General features: G+C 45.5%; 1 protein-coding gene across 1 annotated transcript in view; it reads right to left on the minus strand.

The window, feature by feature from the left end:
- GTF2F2 (general transcription factor IIF subunit 2) overlaps nucleotides 1–10,721 on the minus strand; it is a 90,036-nt gene extending 79,315 nt beyond the window's left edge. Inside the window, exons 1-3 of the mRNA XM_038761850.1 lie at nucleotides 10,655–10,721; nucleotides 5,645–5,718; nucleotides 1,694–1,712 (exon numbers count right to left, since the gene is read on the minus strand). Of these exons, the coding sequence (XP_038617778.1) occupies nucleotides 1,694–1,712; nucleotides 5,645–5,718; nucleotides 10,655–10,711 (150 nt within the window). The 5' untranslated portion in view covers nucleotides 10,712–10,721. The remainder of the gene's footprint in view (nucleotides 1–1,693; nucleotides 1,713–5,644; nucleotides 5,719–10,654) is intronic.
- Nucleotides 10,722–22,915: the final 12,194 nt, after the last annotated feature.

Consider the following 22,915-nt stretch of genomic DNA (forward strand, 5'->3'; position numbering starts at 1 on the left):
ATCTACCGCAGAGTTTGGAAAAGTGCATGGCACAGAGTAAGCACTTAAATACTATTAAAGAAAACTGGGAAAAGTAGCATCGTGAACTACTAAATGCCTCACGACTGGGCACTGTACATTACGAATGGAGAGAGCTGTTCTTTGACATCATGGGACTCTTCTAAATGCCTAAGGCTATAAACTCGTTGTGGGCAGGGAATACGTTTATTGTCTTACTGTACTCTCCCAAGCACTTAGTAGAGTGCTCTGCACAAAGTAAGCACTCGTAAATGAATCACTAAAAAGCAAATAACTTCTACTAAACCACCCAGACAACACTTCTAAATTATCCAGCCACCTATAATCCAGCTAAAAGTGGAATCCTTCTCTCTCTCAAAGAAGAGTAACAGAAATACAATAGTCAGCTGATGCTGGTTCAGCCCATCACAATTTTGGAAAAATGAAGAAAATTACAACAGGCAGGCACCCAATTTCTTTTTAGTTTTTTTCTTCCCCTCCTTTGAGCTGCCTCAATTAGGATAATCAACTTTCTACTGCTATTGTCCTTCATAGAGTGTGTTAATTTCATCAAATAAACTGATGCTGGATTTTCTGAAAATTATAGGGTAACACATTGTAATTTTCTGTCTTCGAAGTTTAATTTTCGATGTCATTCTCTTTCTACGCATTTTGGAAACTTTCCCTTCTCTTCCAATTATCTTCCTTGTTCATCCTAAACATTAACATTAAACATTACATTGCTTCTGCTCCTTGTCAGCAGGTTCTAGCATTCCTCCTCCCCTTCTTATCACCTCCTAAAAGGTGCTAAAACCACCCCTAAGGGCTGCCGAGGAGCTCTGAAGGGAGGGATGAAGAGGGAAGATCTTAACGTGACAGCTAATTCTGCACTATGGTCCTCTCCCAAGCGCTTACTACAGTGCTCTGTACATAGTAAGCACTCGATAAATACCATTGATTGATTGAGCTGGTGGAAATTCAGCAGCAGCTTTCCAACTCCAAACCAGGAGAAAGGTAAAGGGGAACGGGGAAAGGGAGATCTTCCCTTGCTGCCGCCTCTGAAAGGTCCAGAACTGGGGAAAATTGGAACACAAAGAGTCTCTTGTCTCCAGAATTTTAAAAAAGGTGTGACTGGGCAAAAAAACACTACAAGAGGGTGAGCGATGACAGAGAATCCAGAAAAAAAAAAAGTGGGAAGACGTGGGACCTAATGGAAAGAGCTTGGGTCTGTAATTCTGGACACTTGGGTTCTAGTCCCCACACTGCCTTGGACAAATCATTCAACCTTCTGTCTGTCAGTTCCCCCTTCTGTAAAATTGGGGTAAAATACCTATTCTCCCTCCTTTTGTGAGCCCAGATTGTGTCTGATCTATCTACCCCAGCACACAGTAAGTTCTTAATAAATGACTTAGTCATCGTATATGCGTATATATATATATATATATATATATATACACACATATATATATGTATATATAGTATATGTATATGTAGACAAGTATATGTTGCCAACTTGTGCTTCCCAAGCACTTAGTACAGTGCTCTGCACACAGTAAGCGCTCAATAAATACAATTGATGATGATGATGATCGTTAATACGGCAAGCACAGCAGAGCCGAGCCTGGTAATTTAAGTGAAAAATGCCCAGAGGAGACGTTTGAGAAGGGATGTGTTCAGGGAAAAGAAAGGGACTTACCTCAGTCTTTCCTTGACTCCTAAAAGCAAACAAAAAAAAGGACAGAAAATAATTGAAAGTTGAGAATTTTTCCAATATAGTGCCTTAAAAATATGAGCTCAAATTTGTATTTACTTCCCCCGTTCATTTTTGATGTATAGCGTGGCATAGTGGATACAGCACAGGATTGAGGGCCGAAGGAGCTGGATTCTAATCCCAGCTCTGCCATTTGTCTGCCGGGTGACCTTGGGCAAGTCACTTCACTTCTCTGAGCCTCAATTACCTCATCTGGAAAATGGGGATGAAGACTGTGAGCCCTACATGGGATTACCTGATCACCTTGTATCCCCCCAGCGCTTAGAACAGTGCTTTGCACATAGTAAGTGTTTAACAAATGTCATCATTATTATTATTATCTGTAAAAATGGGGATTAAGAACAGTGCAGCGCTTAGAACAGTGCTTTGCACATAGTAAGCGATTAATAAATGCCATCATTATTATTATTAAGACTGTGAGCCACGCGTGGGACAGGGGCTGTGTCCCACCTGGTAACCTTGTATCTACCCCAGCTCTTACAGCAGCGCTTGGCACATAGTAAACGCTTAACAAATACCATCATTATTGTTCTATGTGGTTTGAATTCATCCCTAGATTCCTCGTTACGAGTCGAGACAGACCCTGCAGAAAGAAGAATGACGAGGCTTGTCGGAACCCACTCAGCAAGGAAAGCTCCACTGGCGATAGCCATTCCGGAGGTGACTTATTTCAGTACCCACTGTTGGGTAGGGACCGTCTCTATATGTTGCCAGCTTGTACTTCCCAAGCGCTTAGTACAGTGCTCTGCACACAGTAAGCGCTCAATAAATACGATTGATCTGGCTCCTTCGTGTGCCGGCACCTCCCACCTCTGAGATCGGGGTGGAACGGGTGAGGGGGTCCTCAAAGGAGCTGGGATCGAGGGGTTCTCTAAACTGTTACCCTCGTTGTGGGCAGGGAACGTGTCTGCCAACTCTATTGCATTATAGTCTCCCCAGCGCTTAGTACAGTGCTCTGCACGCCGTAAGCACTCCATTTTTTAATTGACTTTTTTAATGGTATTTAAGCACTATGTGCCGGCAACCGTTCTAAGCGTTGGGGTAGATAGAAGCTAATCAGGTTGGACACAGTCCATGTCCCACATGGGGCTCACACTCTTAATCCCCATTTTACAGAGGGGGGAACTGGGGCCCAAAGAAGTTAAGTGACTTGCCCGCGATCCCACGAAGTAGACAAGTGGCAGAGCCAGAATTAGAACCCAGGTCCGCGCTCTACCCACCAGACCATGTTGCTTCTCAACTGACTGACTGGGAGAGGCAACCCAACACTCCTGCTCGTCAGCCCTTGACTGTGGATACAACCCCTGCCTCCCACCCTTCCCGCAGTGGCCGCTCTCCCTCTAGACCGTTAATTTGGGGTGGTCTGCTCTGTTGCATTGTACTCTCCCGCGTGCTTAGTACAGTGCTCTGCACGTGGGAAGCACTCAAGAAATACCATTGATTGATGGATCAGAAGGACCAGGGGTTATGGGGGAGACAGACAGACTCCCTGACTGGAGGGAAAGTTGGGGGAAAAGGCTACCCATGATCGGGAAAACATCTCTGCGTGCAATAGGCCCACAGGGGCATCTTTCCCAAGAACACGGTCCCCCCGCCCCCCGCGTCTTGCTACCCAAGGGCCGCAGAGATGAGAAAAGATGATGGGCGGCCAGGCCGAGGCATTGCACGGCTCTAATAGGCTTCCGTGCATTTAGATGGGAAATTATATGCAAGATTACTTGCATCTCTAAGTTATAAATAGTTCCAGGAAAACACACTTTACAATAAAAATCCAATCCTGGATTCCCATAACCCCTATCTGAGCCGAATAACTCAAGAGGAGATGAAGGACAAGGAAATCCGGGAATACTTTGTGTTCAAGACTATTCTGCTGGGGGGTTTTTTTATACCATTTAAGTGCTTACTATGTGCCAGGCACTCTTCTAAGCGCTGGGGTGGATATAATAATAATAATAATAATGGCATTTATTAAGCGCTTACTATGTGCAAAGCACTGTTCTAAGCGCTGGGGAGGTTACAAGGTGATCAGGTTGTCCCCTGCGGGGTTCACAGTCTTAATCCCCATTTTACAGATGAGGGAACAGGCACAGAGAAGTTAAGTGACTTGCCCAAAGTCACACAGCTGACAGTTGGCGGATATAAGGTAATCGGGTTGGATACAGGAACTGAATCCCTGTATGGGCTCACAATCTTCAACCCCATTCTGCAGATGAACTGGAGCTGTGGGCTAAGCGTGTCTGTTCCGCGATCTCTAAATGTTGGGAATTTTAAAAGAAAAAGTTGGGAATTACACTGAGCCTACCATGGGGCAGACTTCTGTTAGAAACACGCTGTATCAGTGTCAAAGGAAACGGATGGTCCACCAGTATTTTAAGACTAACTGCTGCAAATCAGCCCCCTTCAAGAATAGGATTATGGGGGGGCAAAGACTTTCATTTGGGGTAAAGAAGACCAAAATGCATACATGCCAATCACCCAGGCCGCAACCCTCAGAGCAAATGAGCCTACTTGATTTGTTTTGTTGTCTGTCTCCCCCTTCTAGACTGTGAGCCCGTTGTTGGCGCTTCGTACACTGCTCTGCACACAGAAAGTGCTCAATAAATACGACTGAATAAATGAAATGAAGAGAAACAGCTTGGCCTAGTGGAGAAAGCCCAGGCCTGGAAGTCGGAAGGAGCTGGGTTCTAATCCCAGTTCGGCCACTTGTTTGCTGTGTGACCTTGGGAAAGTCATTTCACTTCTCCGTGCTTCCCGGCCCCTCATCTGCAAAATGGGGATTAAGACTGTGAGCCCCATGTGGGACAGGGACTGTGTCCGACCTGATTAGCTTCTATCTATCCCAGCCCTTCAATGCCTGGCACCTAATAAGTGCTTAATAAAAACCAGGAAGAAAAAATGCAAAACAACCCTCAGTTCTGCCATGGCACGTGTCTTCTGTAGGTGCCTTGGAGAGAACGCAATTAGGGAATTGGGGAAAGCTCATAAGGACAACATGAGCCAGTGTGGGAAATATTGCCTTTGAGCATGTGCGGGCGCAGAAATGGGTGAGTACTAGACCACAGGTTTTCCGTAGCATGAGGTTTCATGTTATAAGACAGTTGGGTGTGTATGTTTGGTTCTGTTCTCTGTCTCCCAATTTTAGACTGTGAGCCCACTGTTGGGTAGGGACTGTGTCTAGATGTTGCCAACTTGTACTTCCCAAGCGCTTAGTACAGTGCTCTGCACATAGTAAGCACTCAATAAATATGACTGATGATGATGACGAACAACCCAACTAACAGAAAGCGCTCAGTGACTGGTACACATCGCATTTATTCTCCTCTATAGTTAGGGAAGCTATGCTCTCGGAGAACCCCAGTTCAAGAAAAACTTGAGCTTTAGTACTTTCCCCATATCCAACATCCCACACTTGCGTACGATCCATTTAAAATATAAAATGGGTATTGACTGAGCCACCTTGAGACATTACAATACAAAGGAGCCGGGCAGACACGTTCCCTGCCCACAGCACATTAACAGTCTGGAGGGGGAAACGGACATTAATATAATTTATAACCTAATTTAAAGATATCTCAATTCTTCCAACATCAGACTGCGTTCTTTCCAGAATGAGCAAGCGGAAACAGACCGACAGCATTACGCGTCCTTTGGAACAGAGCTACAAAGATTAATACTTTCAGTCCAGAGACTATATAATCCTTTTAGATTAATGAAGGACTTGCTTCTCAAAGTTCTCCAGAACTTTCATTACAGACAATTATGCAACGTTCCCCAGCACAACGGCGCATTCTGTAACGAACTGCATCAGTACCGAGTCCCTAGAGAAGTACGCAGATTCCCCCCCAAAAGGAACAAAAAGTAAGAAAAGCTACTTACTTGGCAATTCGCAGCTTTCCCACTTCCCCCTTTCCTGAGGCTTTAGCCCACTGCTGGGATAAATATTTTGGAACCTAAACCAAATAGGGATAAACTGTCATGCAACAAGCTAAAAAAAATGCAGAAATAAATAACAACAGAAAAATGGCTAGTTTCCAGGAATTTAGTCTTCCAATTGCCACTGGACTACCAATGATCAATCAACGGTATTTACTGAGGGCTTATTATGTATAGAGAACTGTACTAAGCGCTTGGGAAAGTACACTACAACAGAATTAGCAGGCCATTCCCTGCCCAAAACGAGCTTACAATCTAGGCGGGCAGACTTAATGCAAACGATTAATTTATTGACCGTGTGTCCTTGGATTTGTCACCTAACCTCTCTGTGTTCAATTTCCTCAACTGCAAAATGGGCATAAAATACCCATTTCACGACTTAGAGTGGGAATCCCGAGTGGGAAGCAGACTATGTCCAAACCGTTTATCTTGACTCCGCTGAACGCAGTGCTTTGGTTCATGGTATACACTTAATACTATAATAACGATTGCTATTCCCTCTCAGGTTTTTAAAATACTTTTTCAGCCTTCTTCCCCACCACCAAAAAAGGCTACATACTGGGGTTTGTACCCCTCAAACCCACCCGAAGAACTTACTACACAGCCTTATAAGCTACGGCTACCCCCGTCTGGCTAATGTCTATTCTAGATTTAAGCTCCTCGAGTGCAGGGATCTTGTCTACCAACTCTACTGTAATAATAATAATAATAATAATAATAACAATAATAATGATGGCATTTGTTAAGCGCTTACTATGTACAAAGCACTGTTCTAAGCTCTGGGGAGGATACAAGGTGATCAGGTTGTCCCACGTGGGGCTCACAGTCCTAATCCCCATTTTACAGATAAGTGAGCCACAGAGAAGTTAAGTGACTTGCTCAAGGTCACACAACTGATAATTGGCGGAGACAGGATTTGAACCCATGGCCTCTGACTTCAAAGCCCATGCTCTTTCCATTGAGCCACGCTGCTACTGCGCTCACCCAAGCACCCAATGCTCTCTGCACACAGTAAACACTATATTGTGATGCTGACGCATTGCTCGAGCCCATGTCAAGCTGTGCTTGTGTATATTTGTACATATATATTATTCTATTTTTTTATTAATGGTGTGTATATATCTATAATTCTATTTATCTATTTTGATGCTATTGACGCCTACTTGTTTTGTTGTCTGCCTCCCCCCTTCTAGACTGTGATCCAGTTGTTGGGTAGGGACTCTATATGTTGCCGACTTGTACTTCCCAAGCGCTTAGTACAACGCTCTGCACACAGTAAGCACTCAATACGATTGAATGAATGATATGAATGTGTCTATATCTATAATTCCATTTATACTGATGCTTATCTACTTGTTTTGTTGTGTTGCCTATCTTCCAGACTGTGAGCCCGTTGTTAGGTAGGGATTGCCTCGATTCGTTGCCGACTTGGTACTTTCCAAGCGCTTAATACAACGCTCTGGGGTGGATACAAGCAAATCATTCATTCAATCGTATTTATTGAGCACTTACTGTGTGCACAGCACTGTACTAAGCACTTGGAAAGTACAATTCGGCAATAGAGACAGTCCCCGGCTCAGTGGAAAGAGCATGGGCTTGGGAGACAGAGGTCATGGGTTCTAATTCCGGCTCCGCCACTTGTCAGCTGTGTGACTTTGGGCAAGTCATTTCATTTCTCTGGGCCTCAGTTCCCTCATCTGTAAAATGGGGATGAAGACTGTGAGCCCCAGGTGGGACAACCTTGATTACCTTGTATCCTCCCCAGTTAACAAGTGGAGGAGCTGGGATTGGAACCCACGACCTCTGACCCCCAAGCCCGGGCTCTTTCCATGAATAATAATGTTGGCATTTGTTAAGCGCTTACTATGTGCCAAGCACTGTTCTGAGCGCTGGGGGGGATACAAGGTAATCAAGGTTGTCCCCACGGGGGGCTCACAGTCTTCATCCCCATTTTCCAGATGAGGTAACTGAGGCCCAAAGAAGTAAGCCCGATGCTGGGTAGGGACCGTCCCAAATGTTGCCAACTTGTACTTCCCGAGCGCTTAGTCCAGTGCTCCGCACACAGTAAGCGCTCAATAAATACGACTGAATGAATGAAGTGACTTGTCCCACGAGGGGCTCCCAGGCTTCATCCCCATTTTCCGGATGAGTGCTTTGCACCTAGTAAGCGCTTAACAAATGACAACATTATTATGAGGGAACTGAGGCCCACAGAATAATACTAATGGCATTTATTAAGCGCTTACTAGGTGCAAAGCACTGTTCTAAGCGCTGAGGAGGTTACAAGGAGATAAGGTTGTCCCAAGGGGGCTCACAGTCTTCATCCCCATTTTCCAGATGAGTGCTTTGCACCTAGTAAACGCTTAACAAATGCCAACATTATTATTATTACGAGGGAACTGAGGCCCAGAGAATAATAATAATAAGCGCTGGGGAGGTTACAAGGAGATCGGGTTGCCCCACGGGGGGCTCCCGGTCTTCATCCCCATTTTCCAGATGAGTGCTTTGCACCTAGTAAGCGCTTAACAAATGCCAACATTATTATTATTATTATTATGGAACTGAGGCCCAGAGAATAATAATAATAATAAGCGCTGGGGAGGTTACAAGGAGATCAGGCGGTCCAACGGGGGGCTCCCAGTCTTCATCCCCATTTTCCAGATGAGTGCTTTGCACCTAGTAAGCGCTTAACAAATGCCAACATTATTATTATTATCATTATTATGAGGGAACTAAGGCCCAGAGAATAATAATAATAGGCGCTGGGGGGGTTACAAGGAGACCAGGTTGTCCCACGGGGGGCTCCCAGTCTTCAACCCCATTTTCCGGATGAGTGCTCTGCACCTAGTAAGCGCTTAGCAAATGCCAACATTATTATTATTACGAGGGAACTGAGGCCCAAAGAATAATAATAATAGCATTTATTAAGCACTATGTGCAAAGCACTGTTCTAAGCACTGGGGAGGGTACAAGGAGATCAGGTTGTCCCACGGGGGGCTCCCAGTCTTCATCCCCATTTTCCAGATGAGTGCTTTGCACCTAGTAAGCGCTTAACAAATGCCAACATTATTATTATTATTACGAGGGAACTGAGGCCCAGAGAATGATAATAATAAGCACTGGGGAGGTTACAAGGAGATCAGGTGGTCCCACGGGGGGGCTCCAAGTCTTCATCCCCATTTTCCATTTGAGTGCTTTGCACGTAGTAAGTGCTTAACAAATGCCAACATTATTATTACTACGAGGGAACTGAGGCCCAGAGAATAATAATAATGGCATTTATTACGCGCTTACTATGTGCACATCACTGTTCTAAGCGCTGGGGAGGTTACGAGGAGATCAGGTGGTCCCACGGGGGGCTCCAAGTCTTAGTCCCCATTTTCCATTTGAGTGCTTTGCACCTAGTAAGCGCTTAACAAGCGCCAACATTATTATTATTACGAGGGAACTGAGGCCCAGAGAATAATAATAATGGCATTTATTACACGCTTACTATGTGCACATCACTGTTCTAAGCGCTGGGGAGGTTACAAGGAGATCAGGTGGCCCCACGGGGGGCTCCAAGTCTTCATCCCCATTTTCCAGATGACTGTGCACCTAGTATGCGCTTAACAAATGCCAGCATTATTATTATTACGAGGGAACTGAGGCCCAGAGAATGATAATAATGGCATTTATTACACGCTTACTATGTGCACATCACCGTTCTAAGCGCTGGGGAGGTTACAAGGAGACCAGGTGGTCCCACGGGGGGGCTCCAAGTCTTCATCCCCATTTTCCATTTGAGTGCTTTGCACCTAGTAAGTGCTTAACAAATGCCAACATTATTATTACTATGAGGGAACTGAGGCCCAGAGAATAATAAAAATAAGCGCTGGGGGGGTTACAAGGAGATCAGGTGGTCCCACGGGGGGCTCCCGGTCTTCATCCCCATTTTCCAGATGAGTGCTTTGCACCTAGTAAGCGCTTAACAAATGCCAACATTATTATTATTATGATGATGATGGAACTGAGGCCCAGAGAATAATAATAATAATAATAATAAGCGCTGGGGAGGTTACAAGGAGATCAGGCGGTCCAACGGGGGGTTCCCAGTCTTCATCCCCATTTTCCAGATGAGTGCTTTGCACCTAGTAAGCGCTTAACAAATGCCAACATTATTATTATTATTATGAGGGAACTAAGGCCCAGAGAATAATAATAATAGGCGCTGGGGGGGTTACAAGGAGATCAGGCGGTCCAACGGGGGGCTCCCAGTCTTCAACCCCATATTCCGGATGAGTGCTTTGCACCTAGTAAGCGCTTAACAAATGCCAACATTATTATTATTATTACGAGGGAACTGAGGCCCAGAGAATGATAATAATAAGCGCTGGGGAGGTTACAAGGAGATCAGGTGGTCCCACGGGGGGCTCCCGGTCTTCATCCCCATTTTCCAGGTGAGGTCACTGAGGCGCAGAGAAGCGACTTGCCCAAAGCCCCCCAGCTGACAAGGGGCGGGATTCGAACCCGTGACCCCTGACTCCAAAGCCCGGGCTCTTTCCACTGAGAGCCAGGCTCAGGGAAGCGAAGCGACAACATTTTATTTTGTCAGTATGTTTGGTTTTGTTGTCTGCCCCCCCCTTTTAGACTGTGAGCCCACTGTTGGGTAGGGACTGGCTCTCTAGGTTGCCAACTTGGGCTGCCCAAGCGCTTAGTCCAGTGCTCTGCACACAGGAGGCGCTCAGCAAATACGACTGATTGATTGACTTGGCCAAAGTCCCCCAGCTGACAGAGCCGTGACCTTTGACCCCCGGGCCTGGGCTCTCTCCACTGAGCCCCCCTGCTGCTTGTCTGCAGTGGACTGGAGTGGGGGGCGCCTATTAAAGCGCTCCCCACAGGGCAGCACCCTAATAAATGATAAATAACGTCGGTTATTTTTGTGCTCGTGCTGAGGCAAGGCTCGGCCTTTACCTTCACCAGCCATACTCCCGTGTTCTGCTTGGCGCCCGTCAGGTCCAGCTCGGCCATGGCGCCGCCCTCTACTGCGCCTGCGCCGCCGGCGCCGCCTACCGCGCCTGCGCCGCCCGACCTGCCGAACACCTTCGGCCCCAGCGACGAAAGCGGGGGCGCGGAGGGGAGGGGGGGGGGACGCCGTTGCGCCTGCGCAGTGCCAGCCGGCCCGACGGCGCCCGCGGAGGGCCAATTCCCTCCGCTCGCCGCGTTTCTCCCCAGCTTGTAATAATGATGATGATGGTGTTGATTAAGCGTTTACTACGTGCAGAGCACTGTCCTAAGCGCTGCGGAGGTGATCAGGATGTCCCACGGGGGGGGGGGGGCACAGTCTTCACACCCATTTTACAGAGGAGGGAACTGAGGCACAGAAAAATAATAATGATGGCATTTGTTAAGCGTTTACTACGTGCAAAGGAGGGAACCGAGGCACAGAGAATGATAAATAATAATGATGGCATTTATTAAGCGTTTACTACGTGCAAAGCACTGTCCTAAGCGCTGCGGAGGTGATCAGATTGTCCCACTGGGGGGGGGGGGCGGGTGTCACAGTCTTCACACCCATTTTACAGAGGAGGGAACTGAGGCACAAAGAAAAATAATAATGATGGCATTTGTTAAGCGTTTACTACGTGCAAAGGAGGGAACTGAGGCACAGAGAATGATAAATAATGATGGCATTTATTAAGCGTTTACTACGTGCAAAGCACTGTCCTAAGCGCTGCGGAGGTGATCAGGTTGTCCCACTGGGGGGGGGGGGGTGTCACAGTCTTCACACCCATTTTACAGAGGAGGGAACTGAGGCACAAAGAAAAATAATAATGATGGCATTTGTTAAGCGTTTACTACGTGCAAAGCACTGTCCTAAGCGCTGCGGAGGTGATCAGAATGATAAATAATAATGATGGCATTTGTTCAGCGTTTACTACGTGCAAAGCACTGTCCTAAGCGCTGCGGAGGTGATCACGTTGTCCCACGGGGGGCTCACAGTCTTTACCCCCATTTTACAGATGAGGGAACTGAGGCACAGAGAATAATAATAATAATGGCATTTATTAAGCACTTACTACGTGCAGAGCACTGTCCTAAGCGCTGCGGAGGTGATCAGGATGTCCCACGGAGGGGGGGGGGGCACAGTCTTCACCCCCATTTTACAGAGGAGGGAACTGAGGCACAAAGAAAAATAATAATGATGGCATTTGTTAAGCGTTTACTACGTGCAAAGCACTGTCCTAAGCGCTGCGGAGGTGCTCACGTTGTCCCACGGGGGGCTCACAGTCTTTACCCCCATTTTACAGATGAGGGAACTGAGGCACAGAGAATAATAATAATAATGGCATTTATTAAGCACTTACTACGTGCAGAGCACTGTCCTAAGCGCTGCGGAGGTGATCAGGTTGTCCCACGAGGGGGGGGGTGTCACAGTCTTCACACCCATTTTACAGAGGAGGGAACTGAGGCACAAAGAAAAATAATAATGATGGCATTTGTTAAGCGTTTACTACGTGCAAAGCACTGTCCTAAGCGCTGCGGAGGTGATCAGGTTGTCCCACGGGGGGCTCACGGTCTTCACCCCCATTTTACAGAGGAGGGAACCGAGGCACAGAGAATGATAAATAATAATGATGGCGTTTGTTAAGCGTTTACTACGTGCAAAGCACTGTCCTAAGCGCTGCGGAGGTGATCAGATTGTCCCACTGGGGGGGGGGGGGGCGGGGGTCACAGTCTTCACACCCATTTTACAGAGGAGGGAACTGAGGCACAGAAAAATAATAATGATGGCATTTGTTAAGCGTTTACTACGTGCAAAGCACTGTCCTAAGCGCTGCGGAGGTGATCAGGTTGTCCCACGGGGGGCTCACGGTCTTCACCCCCATTTTACAGAGGAGGGAACCGAGGCACAGAGAATGATAAATAATAATGATGGCGTTTGTTAAGCGCTTACTACGTGCAAAGCACTGTCCTAAGCGCTGCGGAGGTGATCAGATTGTTCCACTGGGGGGGGGGGGGTCACAGTCTTCACACCCATTTTACAGAGGAGGGAACTGAGGCACAGAAAAATAATAATGATGGCATTTGTTAAGCGTTTACTACGTGCAAAGCACTGTCCTAAGCGCTGCGGAGGTGATCAGAATGATAAATAATAATGATGGCATTTGTTCAGCGTTTACTACGTGCAAAGCACTGTCCTAAGCGCTGCAGAGGTGATCAGGTTGTCCCACGGGGGGCTCACAGTCTTCACCCCCATTTTACAGAGGAGGGAACTGAGGCACAGAGAATAATAAATAATAATGATGGCATTTGTTAAGCGTTTACTACGTGCAGAGCACTGTCCTAAGCGCTGCGGAGGTGATCAGAATGATAAATAATAATGATGGCATTTGTTAAGCGTTTACTACGTGCAGAGCACTGTCCTAAGCGCTGCGGAGGTGATCAGAATGATAAATAATAATGATGGCATTTGTTAAGCGTTTACTACATGCAAAGCACTGTCCTAAGTGCTGCGGAGGTGATCCGAATGATAAATAATAATGATGGCATTTGTTAAGTGTTTACTACGTGCAGAGCACTGTCCTAAGCGCTGCGGAGGTGATCAGAATGATATATAATAATGATGGCATTTGTTAAGCATTTACTACGTGCAAAGCACTGTCCTAAGCGCTGCGGAGGTGATCAGAATGATAAATAATAATGATGGCATTTGTTAATCAATCAATCAATCAATCGTATTTATTGAGTGCTTACTGTGTGCAGAGCACTGTACTAAGCGCTTGGGAAGTACAAGTTGGGAACACATAGAGATGGTCCCTACCCAACAGTGGGCTCACAGTCTAGAAGGGGGAGACACTCAATCAATCAATCAATCAATCAATCGTATTTATTGAGCGTTTACTGTGTGCAGAGCACTGTACTAAGCGCTTGGGAAGTACAAGCTGGCAACATATAGAGACAGTCCCTACCCAACAGTGGGCTCAATCAATCAATCAATCAATCGTATTTATTGAGCGCTTACTATGTGCAGAGCACTGTACTAAGCGCTTGGGAAGTACAAATTGGCATCACATAGAGACAGTCCCTACCCAACAGTGGGCTCACAGTCTAGAAGCGGGAGACAGAGAACAAAACCAAACATACTAACAAAATAAAATAAATAGAATAGATATGTACAAGTAAAATAGAGTAATAAATATGTACAAACATATCTACATATATACAGGGGCTGTGGGGAAGGGAAGGAGGTAAGATGTGTTGCCAATTTGTACTTCCCAAGCGCTTAGTACAATGCTCTGCACATAGTAAGCACTCAATAAATACGATTGATTGATTGATTGATGGGGGGGGGGGGCTGGAGAGGATACATATATGGATACAACCCAGGGAAGCAGTTGTTAGGTACATGAAATAAAGATTCAGTAAAACCTCATTAACTTAGAATGGGGGAGGAGGAGGAGGAGGTGGGGAAAGGGCATAAGAAGGCCCTCCTGAATAAATGAAAAGTCGGGAATCTAATCATAGCCTTCAGCGTGGTTGTCCACCGATGTTCAACACGTGTTTGGGCAGCGCCAGAAGCACAGGGAGAAGGGGGGAAAGACACTGAAGAGAGAGAGCTGACAGAAGGGAAGAGGAGGACAGGAAGCCATATGAACACAGAAAGGTGGGCAGGGATGGGGGGGAGAGTGGGGGGAGAGAGAGGCAAACGGGAAGGACAGGAACAGGAGGAATGAGAGTGGGATTCAAATTTGGCTGGGAGAGTTAAGGCAGGGGCTGTCCCAGAGGCAGGGGATTGGATTAAAAGTCCTTTCCCAAGGACCTTCCCGCTTCAGTATCTTCAGTCTCGAGACTGTGTTCCGGGCAGAGTATTGAGTGCTATGGGGAATCATGGAAAGAGGAATGCGTCATCAATCAATCAATCAATCGTATTTATTGAGCGCTTACTATGTGCAGAGCGCTGTACTAAGCGCTTGGGAAGTACAAATTGGCATCACATAGAGACAGTCCCTACCCAACAGTGGGCTCACAGTCTAAAAGGGGGAGACAGAGAACAGAACCAAACATACCAACGGAATAAAATAAATAGGATAGAAATGTACAAGTAAGATAAATAAATAAATAGAGTAATAAATATGTACAACCATATATACGTATATACAGGTGCTGTGGGGAAGGGAAGGAGGTAAGATGGGGGGATGGAGAGGGGGACGAGGGGGAGAGGAAGGAAGGGGCTGAGTGTGGGAAGGCCTCCTGGAGGAGGTGAGCTCTCAGCAGGGCCTTGAAGGGAGGAAGAGAGCTAGCTTGGCGGATGGGCAGAGGGATTGGGGGCATTCCAGGCCCGGGGGAGGACGTGGGCCGGGGGTCGACGGCGGGACAGGCGAGAACGAGGCGTCATGAGTCCCTGACCTAGAGGATCTTAACAATTAAAGAGGGACACGGGACAAAAAATATGCACTTACTAAGAATTGTGTCAGGGACATAAAAAATGGCAACGCAAAGAAACACAAATACCCTAAGCACACCCAAGACTGTGTATATATGTTTGTACCTATTTATTACTCTATTTATTTATTCATTTTACTTGTACATATCTATTCTATTTATTTTATTTTGTTAGTATGTTTGGTTTTGTTCTCTGTCTCCCCCTTTTAGACTGTGAGCCCACTGTTGGGTAGGGACTGTCTCTATATGTTGCCAACTTGTACTTCCCAAGTGCTTAGTACAGTGCTCTGCACACAGTAAGCGCTCAATAAATACGATTGATTGATTGATTGATATACAAATATACAAGTGCTGCATTAGGGAGTTGAATCTTTGTTTGAAGGGCAACGCCCGGGTGTTTAACACTGAGATCCTAAGGTCCCATTTGGATGTCCTCAGCCCCAGGAAGACACACTGGATGAACGCGTTGTTTACACCCCTGTCTCCACTCCAACTCCCTCCTCAACTCCCTGCAATCCGGCTTCACCCTCCCTCCCCAACACCTCCCGACCTCCATCCCCGAAACCAAACATACTAACAAAACAAAATAAATAGAATAGATATGTACAAGTAAAATAAATAGAGTAATAAATATGTACAAACATATATACATATATACAGGTGCTGTGGGGAAGGGAAGGAGGTAGTCTGGTATGGTCCTTTCCCAAGCACCAAGTACAGTGTTTTAAGCACAGTAATAATAATAATAATGGAGTTATTAAGTGCTTACTATGTGCAAAGCACTGTTCTAAGCGCTGGGGAGGTTACAAGGTAATCAGGGTGTCCCACGGGGGGCTCACAGTTTTAATCCCCATTTTACATAAGAGGGAACTGCAGCACAGAGAAGTGAAGTGACTTGCCCAAAGTCACACAGCTAAGTGGTGGAGCCGGAATTTGAACCCATGACCTTTGACTCCAAAGCCTGGGCTCTTTCCACCGAGCCACGCTGCTTCTCTAAGCACTCAATCAATCAATCAATCAATCAATCGTATTTATTGAGCGCTTACTATGTGCACAGCACTGTACTAAGCGCTTGGGAAGTACAAATTGGCATCACATAGAGACAGTCCCTACCCAACAGTGGGCTCACAGTCTAAAAGGGGTAAATATGGCAGTAAATATGACTCACTGCCCTGCATGCAACACTCAATAAATACGACGGATTGACTGCAGATATCCTGAGCAGCCAATTTAAAGCCTCTCTGTGAGACCCTTACAACATCCTGAGGTGAATTGGGTGTAAAACCATTTCAGAGAAAAAGATAACACATTTCGCCGGGAAACATTTCACCTTTGGAGCCCTGGGATCCGCCAAACGGGTGAGTCGTTTCTAGAAGGCCCGGTTGCTAGGCTGCTTTGAAGCAAGAAGGAAATAGCTTTGCCCTCAAGGAACGTGCGAGCTGTACTTTATCCAAACTCCGTACAAGGTTCCATGTTTTGGTCTCCAGCAGCGATTCAGTCATTCTTCCCCTTCAAAAGACGGTCTTGGGTTTCTTCTGTTAGAAGGGTAACAAGTGTTCAGCTGCCAGCCGTAGCAAGAACCTGTTAGAAAATTTCCATTCTCCCATCTCCTTCAGGTCCTAGGAACAGAGTGACCCAAAACAATTCTTTTTATGGCATTTATTAAGTGCTTACTATGTACCAAGCACTGGGGTGGTTACAAGGTGATCAGGTTGTCCCACGTGAGGCTCACAGTCTTCATCCCCATTTTCCAGATGAGGGAACTGAGGCCCAGAGAAGTGAAGTGACTTGCCCAAAGTCACCCAGCTGACAATTGGCGGAGCCGGGATTTGAACCCACGACCTCTGACTCCAAAGCCCGGGCTCTTTCCACTGAGCCACGCTGCTTCTCTAATTGCTGGTAGAGTTTTGAAAGTTCAAATAGTGTTGAGATTTTTAGGTTCGGTTCAAGGCTGAGTCAAATGCAGACATTTGGTTGTATGGTTGTACATATTTATTATGGTTGTACATATTTATTATGGTTGTACATATTTATTACTCTATTTATTTATTTATTTATTTATTTTACTTGTACATTTCTATCCTACTTATTTTATTTTGTTGGTATGTTTGGTTCTGTTCTCTGTCTCCCCCTTTTAGACTGTGAGCCCACTGTTGGGTAGGGACTGTCTCTATGTGATGCCAATTTGTACTTCCCAAGCACTTAGTACAGTGCTCTGCACATAGTAAGCACTCAATAAATACGATTGATTGATTGATTGATTGATTTGGAACCCACATTTTGGGACAGCGTAGTCTGGTGGGAAAAGCAGGGGCCTGGGAATCATGAGGTCTAATCCCGGCTCCGCCACTGTGTGACCTCGAGCAAGTCACTCAACCTCTCTGTGCCTCAGTTTCTGAACTGTAAGATGTCAGAGGAGTGCAAACAGGTATATTATCTTCATTTTACAGGTGAGGCTTGGAAGTTAAGCGACTTGCCCAGGGCTACATAGCAGGCAAGTGGTGGAGCTAGGATTAGAACCCAGGGTCTCTGACCTTTTAATGATAATAATAATAATAATGGCATTTATTAAGCGCTTACTATGTGCAGAGCACTGTTCTAAGCGCTGAATATGAAGGCCCCTGGGAAAGTACAACAGAAACAAAGGACATGTTCCCTGGCTACAAGGAGCTTACACTCTAATAACACTCTAACACTAATTACACTCTAATTTTTCTTCTGCAAAAGCAAGGAAAAGGACATTCTGTTTGCTATCGCACAGTTGAAGGATCAATTGTGTGGAGAGTCTACCCAGCAGGAAGAGGTCACAAAGTCAGAAAGCAGTTATGAGACACGTCAATATATTGGCAAGGAAGGAACTGATTAATAAGTCTTATTGAAGGCACATCTCGCCCATCTTCTCCAGAGGCCTAAGCCCTCACTCACTTCCTCGTCTCCCACTCCCTTCTCCGTCCCCCTGATTGCCTCCCTTTATTCGCCCCCTCCTCCAGCCTCAAAGCACTAATATCCAAATCTGTAATTTATTTATCAATCAATCGTATTTATTGAGCGCTTACTAAGCGCTAGGGAAGTACAAGTTGGAAACATATAGAGACAGTCCCTACCCAACAGTGGGCTCACAGTCTAAAAGGGGGAGACAGAGAACAAAACCAAATATACTAACAAAATAAAATAAATAGTATAGATATGTGCAAGTAAAATAAATAAATAGAGTAATAAATATGTACAAACATATATACAGGTGTATATATAGTAATGTCTGTTTCTCCCTCAAGACTGTAAGCTTGTTGTGGGCAGGGAATGTGTCTACCAACTCTATTTTGTACTTACCCTAGCACTTAGTACAGTTCTCTGCACACAGTAAGCACTCAATAAATATTCATTCATCCAATCATATTTATTGAGTGCTTACTGTGTGCAGAGCACTGTACTAAGCGCTTGGGACGTACAGGTTGGCAACATATAGAGACGGTCCCTACCCAACAACGGGCTCACAGTCTTGAAGGGGGAGACAGAGAACAAAACACGTGGACAGGTGTCAAATCAACAGAATAAATAGAAGTAAAGCTAGATGCACATCACTAACAAAATAAATAGAATAGTAAATATGTATAAGTAAAATAAATAGAGTAATAAATCTGTACTAACAAAATAAATAGAATAGTAAATATGTACAAGTAAAATAAATAGAGTAATAAATCTGTACAAATATATATACAGGTGCTGTGGGGAGGGGAAGGAGGTAGGATGGGGAGGAGGAGAGGAAAAAGGGGGCTCAATCTGGGAAGGCCTCCTGGAAGAGGTGAGCTCTCGGTAGCTCTCAATATGACTGACTGATTGAGGAATCTCACAATCCCCCAAATGGAAAGAAACTGAGGCTTAATTCTCTCAAAAACCCCAAAGGACAACTATAAATATGCCTTCATGCTTAGATACGAATGGCTCATTTAGAATTCTGTCCCCGAAACACTCATTTGTAAGATAATAGAAAACAATTCCTTTTATTCATAACAGCTCAATTACAGTGCAATAAAACCTTTACATCAGTGAATCAAATCTACCATACACGCATTCAGTTGTGACTTTTTTCCTGGGTGTTGTTTTTTTTTAATTTGCAAACACCTTCATTCCAGAGAAAGCACTCATTGTGAATAATAGTTGGTTTCAAGAGTTTCTTCCCTTCTATGAAATATTAATTGACAGATCCAGGTGACATTTTGACACGGGCAATTCACAACAGCAAATAGGGTATGATGCCAATTTGTAAAGCAAAAGACTCCAGAAGAGAAAATAGATTACTTTCATCCATCTAGACTGTGAGCCCACTGTTGGGTAAGGACCGTCTCTATATGTTGCCAACTTGTACTTCCCAAGCGCTTAGTACAGTGCTCTGCACACAGTAAGCACCCAATAAATACAATTGATTGATTGATTGATTGATTCCAATGGTGGATGTGCCATCTAACATTCTTAGATGGTGAACGTCTTGAGGGCCAGAGACTGCTTCTAACACCCACCCTGTACTCTTTCCCAGTGCTTAGTACAGTGCTCTGCACACAATGCTTAATGAGCACCATCGCTACTACAGTCCAACTTTTCTCTCTGATAACCCATTACGAATCACTTTATCCCAAATCCAATAATTAGAATAATTCTGGTATCCGTTAAGTGCTTATTATGAGTCAAACATTGTTCTAAGCCCAGATACATGCTAAGCAGGTTGGATACGGTCCCTGGCCCACATGGGGCTTCTAGTCTAAGTAGGGGGGAGAACAGGTATTGAATCCCCAATTTACAGTTAGGGAAACCGAGGCACAGAGGAAGTGAAGTGACTTGCCCAAGGTCACACAACCGGCAGGTGGCAGAGAGGGAATTAGAACCCAGGTCCTCTGAATCCCAGGCCCGTGCTCTTTTTTTTTTTAAATGGCATTTATTAAGCGCTTACTACATGCAAAGCACTGGTTTTTTTTTTTTTTTAAAGCGCTTACTATGTGCAAAGCACTGTTCTAAGCACTGGGGAGGTTATAAGGAGATTAGGTTGTCCCACGGGGGGGCTCACAGTCTTAATCCCCATTTTACAGATGAGATAACTGAGGCACAGAGAAGTAAAGTGACTTGTCCAAAGTCACACAGCTGACAATTGGCAGAGCCGGAATTTGAACCCATGACCTCTGACTCCAAATTCCGAGCTCTTTCCACTGAACCATGTTGCTTCTCACTGTTCTCTTTCCGCTAAGCCACACCGCTTCATGACTCCAGATGATGTCTATTGATGTTTTATTCCTGTACAACTTTCTGTGGGAACAAATTTCCTCAGCCACAATCACTGTGGAGATTAGATGTGAATCAGGGAAGGCCTCCAGGAGGAGAGGAGGTTTTTTGTTTTTTTAGTAGGGCTTTGAAGATGGGGAGAGTAATGATCAGCCAGATGTGAAGGAGGAGGGAGGTCCTGGCAAGCGGGGGACTTGAACCAGAGATCCCTACCGGGAGAGAGAAAAGAGAAAGCAAAGTGAGACACGGTGAGTTTGTTATCTTGAGAGGAATGAATATGGTTGTGGGAGAAGAGATTGGAGAAGAGAGAGAGAGCTGATTGAGGACTTAAAGCTGATGGCCAGCAGCGGAGATTAGATGTGAATCAGGGAAGGCCTCGTGGAGGAGATGAGGCTTTTTGGTTTTTTTTAGTAGGGCTTTGAAGATGGGGAGAGTAATGATCAGCCAGATGTGAAGGAGGAGGGAGGTCCTGGCAAGTGGGGGACTTGAACCAGAGATCCATATCGGGAGAGAGAAAAGTGAGACATGGTGAGTTTGTTATCTTGAGAGGAATTAATATGGTTGTGGGAGAAGAGATTGGAGAAGAGAGAGAGAGCTGATTGAGGACTTTAAAGCTGATGGCCAGCAGCTTCTGCTTGAAGAGGAGGGAGATGGGCAACCATTGGAGGTTTGCGAGGAGTGGGGAGAGGTAAACACGACCAGTTCCTCGTAAATATAACTTGATGGGCAGGTCACGTTATAATGTCTTATCAATCTTAGAGATTGATGTGTCCTAGTGTCTTTGAGAAGCAGCGTGCCTCAATGGAAAGAGTACGGGCTTTGGAGTCAGAGGTCAGGGGTTCAAATCCCGGCTCCGCCAATTGTCAGCTGTGTGACTTTGGGAAAGCCACTTCACTTCTCTGGGCCTCAGTTACCTCATCTGTAAAATGGGGATTAAGATTGTGAGCCCCACGTGGGACAACCTGGTCACCTTGTAGCCCCCCAGTGCTTAGAACAGTGTTTTGCACGTAGTAAGTGCTTAACAAATACCATCATCATTATTATCAATCATATTTACAGAACGTCTCCTGCGCAGAGCACTTTGCTAAGCACTTGGGAGAGTGCAACGGAGGTAGGAAGACCCTCAGAGAACTTTAACTCTCACACGGGAGAGTGACAAAATGAAGGACAGAAAGGAGGATGAAAACGATGGGAAGCTGGATGTGTGAGGAAGGTAATAGAGTTCGCATGTCCGTGTGGACAAAAGTGTTAGAACAGTGTTTTGCATACCATCATCATTATTATCAATTATATTTACAGAACGTCTCCTGCGCAGAGCACTGTACTAAGCACTTGGGAGAGTGCAACGGAGGTAGGAAGACCCACAGAGAACTTTAACTCTAATACAGGAGAGTGACAAAATGAAGGACAGATAGGAGGATGAAAACAATGGGAAGCTGGATGTGTGAGGAAGGTAATAGAGTTCGCATGTCCCTGCGCACAAAGGTGTTCAGGGAGGTGTGAGTGCCAAATCAATCAATCGTATTTATTGAGCGCTTGCTGTGTGCAGAGCACTGTACTAAGCGCTTGGGAAGTACAAGTTGGCAACATCTAGAGACAGTCCCTACCCAACAGTGGGCTCACAGTCTAAAAGGGGGAGACAGAGAACAAAACCAAACATACTAACAAAATAAAATAAATAGAATAGATATGTACAAGTAAAAGAAACAGAGTAATAAATATGTACAAACATATATACATATATACAGGTGCTGTGGGGAAGGGAAGGAGGGAAGATGGGGGGGATGGAGAGGGGGACGAGGGGGAGGCCAAAGCCCTGAGGGGGTGGTTGAGAGGATAAGACCTGAAGAGAAAAAAGATGAAATGGGGAAAGACTCTGGGAGGCTGAGAGCTTTGTGCAGATAGAGCTGCTAGAAGTTCAAGGCTGAGAGGTAAGATTCAAGTGTTGCGAAGTAACACCGGCATTCCCAGAAAATAGCGTGAAAATGATTTATATATGTTCAAGTTCCCAGTGTTCCTCAGCACCAAGGTCTCAGTGCTGGCACTGATAGACAGGGGAAATAATATCGCCAAACACGATGGGCAGCCTGTTTGCAAACATTCAGAAGCACACATTTATATAATCAACTCTGCTCTTGAACACAGTCCTAAGGAACAGGGCCACTGTCTGACGCTTAAGAGCTTTTCATCACACTTAGGGCTTTTTACCACACGGCCTTGCTCTCTCTGTCTCTTGGAAGGGATGGTTTGTGAGGCCTCCTTATCGACAATGCCACCTCCAAAGAAGCAGGCTGAGCGTTTTATGTTCCCAATATGCTCATTAGTGGCTACTCTAATCTCTCTTGTTTGCTTCTCTCAGACCGATCTTGAGAATGCAATTAAAAATCCCTGGGCTTGTGGTAGGAGCCGGAGAGATAAAGCGCATCTGACCCATGTGAGCTGCATAAATAGCGATCTCCATTCCATGTTGGAGCTGTGGGATTTTTGGATGGTTGCTAAGGAGACCGTCCGTATTTA

The sequence above is a fragment of the Tachyglossus aculeatus genome, chromosome 20 (genome assembly GCF_015852505.1).
Source record: "Tachyglossus aculeatus isolate mTacAcu1 chromosome 20, mTacAcu1.pri, whole genome shotgun sequence".
NCBI lineage: Eukaryota > Metazoa > Chordata > Mammalia > Monotremata > Tachyglossidae > Tachyglossus > Tachyglossus aculeatus.